Source organism: Xenia sp. Carnegie-2017, unplaced genomic scaffold, assembly GCF_021976095.1.
Source record: "Xenia sp. Carnegie-2017 unplaced genomic scaffold, XeniaSp_v1 HiC_scaffold_6, whole genome shotgun sequence".
NCBI lineage: Eukaryota > Metazoa > Cnidaria > Anthozoa > Malacalcyonacea > Xeniidae > Xenia > Xenia sp. Carnegie-2017.
The window spans coordinates 18,542,255-18,547,765 of NW_025813526.1; the positions used below are offsets into that span (position 1 = coordinate 18,542,255).

Consider the following 5,511-nt stretch of genomic DNA (forward strand, 5'->3'; position numbering starts at 1 on the left):
ACGATGTGATTCACCAGGCTATTGTGCAAAATATTGCTCATACAGCTGCATGGATTTAGAAAGCAATAAAATTCTAGACACACAATTAGTTCAGGTAACTAGCTCAATTCATTAGTTTATAGTATTGTATTCAAAACAGTATTGTATGCAAACACATCTTAGGAAATGTGTAATATGTACTTATGCAACATGGATACAATGTGTGTAACTAAATCATGTGATATACACCAACATACATGCATACTTGCAGACATACATATCCCAAACACTGTATGATTTTATTTACATTAATATATCTTTACAGTCAAATGAAATTGCAAATTCAGGGGGCAATGGAATTGGAAGGACTGAAAAGATCTTTTAAACTTATTCAGTCACACAATCTTCAAGTGAGTCATCTTATCACAGACAGGCATTGCCAAGTTAAAAAATACATGAAAACCCAACAGCCAGGAGTGAAGCACTATTTTGATGTTTGGCATGTGGCAAAAGGTAAAATTAAGGCTACCAAAAGCTGCTCAAAGTACAGCAATGGGTCTTAAAATAAAGTACTTCCTGATTTGATCAAAGAGTATCTTTATAATCATAAATTACCAAGTGATTAAGAGGTTTTAGAATTTTTCTAATTGCATTTAATTTCATGATATTTTGATCAATTATTGCTATGTTTTGCATTACAATTTTTTAACCAATGTACAGTGTCTATTTTTTCTACAGGTATCAAAAAAAAGGTAATGGCAGCCGGTAAGAAGAGTGGATGTAGATTGCTACTTGATTGGGCACAGTCAATATCTAACCATGTCTACTGGTGTGCTGCAAGTAGTGGTGGTGATGAGAAACTACTTAAGGCTAAATGGCTATCATTGCTGAATCACATTTGCAACATTCATGATGGTCATAGCGAATTATTTCCAAAATGTGAGCATGGTACTCTTGAGCCTCGCTTATGGATAAAGAAAGGTACAAATTAATCCTAAATGCTCTGGTATAAGACATAATAGTTATTTACAGTAATTGATACTTTCTTTATCAACAAACTTCAATTGCCAGCCAATGCCACAATGTGGTGTTATTTGTCAACATATGACATAAATGGGCACCATAAAATTTTCTATCTTTTTTTCCAAGGATCTAGAGCATTTACTGAATTGGCATCGATTGTTGAAAGCAGGTATCTCATGAAAGATATTGGGAAGCTCAGCCATGAGAAACAAACATCAGCTCTTGAAGGTTTTCATCGAGTTGTTATACTATATGCACCAAAGCATACACATTTCTTTTACAAGGCAATGCAAGCTAGGTAAACAAACAATAAACAATGTTGTTTTCATACTGAAAATGATTGCAAGGTGGCACACTAAAAAGTAAAATTAAATTTTTAGATTACTGATTGCTGCTCTCCATTTCAATGAAAATGGAAGTAAAGAACAAAGGCGTACAAAAGAAAATGGGGAATTAATGTGGAAAGTGTCTCACCCCAAATCAAGACAGTCATGTGGAGTCATCAAAGGTGTTAAAATTGATAGTACTTATGGTAAGGACAAGTTTTAGCACTCAAAAGCCAAATAATTGTTCTACTGATGGTACATTTCTTGCACTTCTCAGTTTAATTCTTCTCCCCCTGTTTTACAGACTATGTGAAACAACTAATGGAGGAAGTGATAAGGTGCAGACATGCTAATTCCAGTTTAAACCAAGCAATTGCAACAGAAAGACAACAAAAAAATACCAGATCCACTGACTAGTAGAGTTGAAAAAGTTGATAAAGTAACAGCAGTGCAACAACATACTTCACGATTCAATCTTAACTAAACTGAAGTCTAACACTCACAGGTATTTATAAATGCTGTGCATATTCAAAGCCTTTATATATGCCAGAAGGTGAAGGAAATGCTTTCCTTATTTCTTTAACAGCACAGGATGGTATAGGAAGTCGATATTTCTTGCCAAGCTTTCCATGTATCCATGCTGTCCATTGCCTATAGGCAGTGTAACGCAAAGTTCTGGGAAACAAAACAAAATCAAACATAAGCAAATTATTGTCGATATATGAGGAGATATCAAAAAAGCTGAAACTGACTCGGTTTCTGGAGCGTCTGGTATTGCCCCGTGATCGTGAACGAATACAACCATAGCTGTTCTAACGACTGTTTCGTTGATGCAGACCATGTGAAACTCTTGTTCTTCTGTGATGCATAAATGGTCACCATGAATTTTAGGGTCTGTCTTCGGTTCCTCATGGCAACAAATGCTTTCCCGGCCGGTTGTCATCGCCACACAGTGTCCACACTCACACCTGCCATTAAAATAAAGAAAAGAATTTTATGACGCGATCTGAAATGTTAATCATGAAAAAGCAACGCACCAGTTTGTATTTCCAATCCTGTGAGTATATTCGTCAGATGAGCTGTCCGTTGACGACGACGAAGACAGATCTTCGTCAGTTTCAACATTATTGCTACTAGCTAGCGGTTCAAACATGTAAGGCTGGACCTCCGTAGCAATATATTCGATGTCAAATTCGACTTCTTCCTCCGTTGAAGACATCGAGATAAACACGCATTAATAGTAGCAGCAACAACAAAAGAAAATTGGCGAAATTTAATTTTACTGCTACTGGCTGCACTGAGCAAAACATGCAATGGCAACTCTTACGTCAAACTCGCCCCAGCTTGGGTAATTCAAATTCGCTCGCGCTATTTGAATTCGGCCTTCGGAAATCGTCAATGTCATGAATTCAGAAGACCATATCTCATAAAATATAAAACATTGGACTTTCAAATTTGGCGAATAGGCTAATCATTAGCTAAGCTTTCATATGAAACAAAGTTATATCAAGCATTTCAGGTGACCTTTAAGGACTACACTTTAAATGAAGTGAACACGCAAGAGCAATCACGTAACATGCAATTTTAAAAAACACTTGAGAAAAACGACGATTTTTTTTGAAAGCAAACATGTTTCGACATTATCAGAATGCCATCTTCAGTGCAGAATGGTTAGTGTTAAGTAATATGATACGTAATATGATATGAATAAATTAATTACAATGAATAGGATTATAATTTAGTTACAAAATTATAAAATATTTACAAAAAAGGAAAAGAAAAATAAGTATTAAGAACTTATAACAAAAAATATTATTATAAAGTAAATATAGTGTTGTAGTGGTGAACTTGGATATTTAAATCGGGATTAGTTTTATTAATGTGTAGAGCTTCCTTGATTTTGAGTGAGAAAGTGGACTGATCAGTGTCGATGATTTTAAAACAGGAAGGTGAGAATCTGTTTTTACATGAAGGAGAGGCTTGAAGATGTTTGTAGATAGTGGAGTTTTTGTCTGTGTGAGTATGTGCCTTTATCCTGGTAGATAATTGGCGAGACGTTTCACCAATATAGCGGGAATTACATCCCGCACATGAAAATTGATAAACTACCATAGATTTGGAAAGTTCGGGAAGTGGGTCTTTAAACGAAAATAAAGATTTTATTTTAAAATGTGTGAAAATAAGTTTAACGTTAATGTCAGTGCAGTAGCGTTCAATGATTTGTGTGAGTTTGCGTTGTGTGTGTCGGAGTAATCACCTACGTAAGGTAGTTTGAAATAACGTTTATTGTAAGGTTGTTGTATATCGTTAGTGTTAGTTGTGGAGTTAGATGAGTCACTGCTTTTCTTGTTGTCCAAATAGTGTTGTATAGTGTTGTTGATGAAATGAAAAGGAAAAGAATTACGTTGGAGAGTGAATATTAGTTTCTTTAAATCACGTTGAAAGCCGATGTCTGTGTTGTTAAGTTTCCGTGCTCTGTCGGTCAGTGTTCGTATCAGTCCAATTTTGTAATTTAATGGTGTGAAACTAAAAAAGTTAGTCAGTAGTCCTGTATATGTTGGTTTGTGGTACGCAGAGGTCATACAGTTTTCATGTGATTTAGTTAGTAAGATGTCAAGAAAGGGTAACTGATTGTCTTGTTCGGTTTCGTATGTAAAGTTTATGCTTTGATGTTGTTTGTTGATGTATTCGTAAAAGAGTAATGCTTTGTTATGAAAAATACAAAAAATGTCGTCAACGTATCTGCGGTAAAATAAAGGTTTGTTGTTGCTGTAGTTATTTAACCAGTTTCGTTCGTGAAAACCCATCAAAATGTTGGCTAGAATGGGTGCCAAGGGTGAGCCCATACTTACCCCGTCAATTTGGTCGTAGTACTTACCGTTAAATAAAAAATGAGTCTCGGCCGTACTGATGTTAAACAATAGTTTTAGTTCTGTTCTGTTCATTTTGAATGTAGGGTTGTTGGTAAAAATTAAATCAATTGCAATGTCTATGGTTTTGGTCAGTGGTATGTTGGTAAAAAGGCTTTCAACGTCAAAAGAAATGACAAGTTTTCAGCATCATGGAGAAATTCAAGTTTTATCACAGACTGCTGGCACTGACAGATCACAATTCTATGCTTAGTGGACGTGTGAAACATTACCTTAAAAAAAGAACACATAAAGTGAAGATGAGACAATTTAACTATAATGTTCTTAGAAATTGTTTATCCAGTGTCGTATTGAAGTAGCTCATATAATATTTCAACAATTTAAAAGAATACTTAAATTTTTATGTTTAACTGATTTAATTAAATTTTTGTAAATTTCAAAAAAAGATTACTTGAGCTCTTTTCAATTTGTGCGTAATTAAACAAAGAGCACTCCTTGACCATGAAATCATCTGCACAGTCGGTCAATTTGATCAGACTGCGCTAAAAAAATTACCAGAAATAGGCTTACCAAATCAGAAACGCAAAAAAAGTTAAAATTTTGGCGCATCCATTCTAGTTTTAATAATTACGTTACATTATTGGCTTATGCCAATTTTAAGGTGCATACTATTTATTAGACTACCTATAGCTAATGCATGCACCATCAGTTCAGTGACATTAGCCGGATGCCACCCTAAAGAGGAACTCAAGAATTATCACTAAAGTGGTCAGGGTTTACCATCTGCCTTTCCACTCTGTGAGTTTGGGAAAACTGTTAACTGATTTTAATGCTTAGCAATATGACGTGGTTTCGTCCGGGGCTTTATACAACTAGGACTTGCATCTTTAAGATAGTTCTTTTAAGTAGAGTAAATTCGTCTTAAAGGAATTTGACCATTCGTTATTACAAGCATTTTGTCCTACATTATAGAGATTAAAAATAATTTCTCTTATGATTGTTGTCGCTATCGCACTCCTAGATATTCTTCGCCACACAGCAATTAGCAGATGTATTAACACTGCTTTAGAATCACAAAACAGTTAGTTTGATTGTCCCTTCGACATGTGTGAGGTTGATGTCGTTAAGTCTTTTGAACAATCTAGGTGTGTTGTATTATGAAACTCGGGAATATGACAAAGCTTTACAGATACACTTTGGTAGCTACGTGTTTCAAAGAAAATTGTACCTTCTAAATTATGTTAAGCCTATTTTTAATACATAGACCGTAGGAGCAAGGCATACACTTGCCAAGTCAGCTCCCCTCTCCCTCA

At 35.1% G+C, this 5,511-nt stretch overlaps 2 protein-coding genes across 2 annotated transcripts; one reads left to right on the forward strand and one right to left on the reverse strand.

The window, feature by feature from the left end:
- Positions 1 to 347: 347 nt before the first annotated feature.
- Positions 348 to 1,559, forward strand: LOC124458145. Its single transcript, XM_047008223.1, has 2 exons — positions 348 to 960; positions 1,129 to 1,559. The coding sequence occupies exons 1-2, from the start codon at positions 735 to 737 to the stop codon at positions 1,302 to 1,304; spliced, it is 402 nt and encodes a 133-aa protein (XP_046864179.1). The 5' UTR covers positions 348 to 734; the 3' UTR covers positions 1,305 to 1,559.
- LOC124458144 (P2X purinoceptor 7-like) lies at positions 1,117 to 2,583 on the reverse strand. The gene is made up of 4 exons (XM_047008222.1): positions 2,366 to 2,583; positions 2,081 to 2,296; positions 1,832 to 2,003; positions 1,117 to 1,296 (listed from the first exon to the last, which is right to left on the reverse strand). Exons 1-3 carry the CDS (start codon positions 2,545 to 2,547, stop codon positions 1,838 to 1,840), a joined length of 564 nt encoding a protein of 187 aa, XP_046864178.1. The 5' UTR covers positions 2,548 to 2,583; the 3' UTR covers positions 1,117 to 1,296; positions 1,832 to 1,837.
- Positions 2,584 to 5,511: the final 2,928 nt, after the last annotated feature.

Bases quoted from the DNA above. Each gene is read 5' to 3' on its own strand.
- LOC124458145 (XM_047008223.1), top strand. From the start codon at position 735: ATGGCAGCCGGTAAGAAGAGTGGATGTAGATTGCTACTTGATTGGGCA. The intron at 961-1,128 runs GTACAAATTAAT...TTTTTTTCCAAG, and splicing joins TCGCTTATGGATAAAGAAAG to GATCTAGAGCATTTACTGAA.
- LOC124458144 (XM_047008222.1), bottom strand. From the start codon at position 2,547: ATGTCTTCAACGGAGGAAGAAGTCGAATTTGACATCGAATATATTGCT. The intron at 2,297-2,365 runs GTGCGTTGCTTT...TTTTAATGGCAG, and splicing joins AGGATTGGAAATACAAACTG to GTGTGAGTGTGGACACTGTG. The intron at 2,004-2,080 runs GTCAGTTTCAGC...TTTGTTTCCCAG, and splicing joins CCAGACGCTCCAGAAACCGA to AACTTTGCGTTACACTGCCT.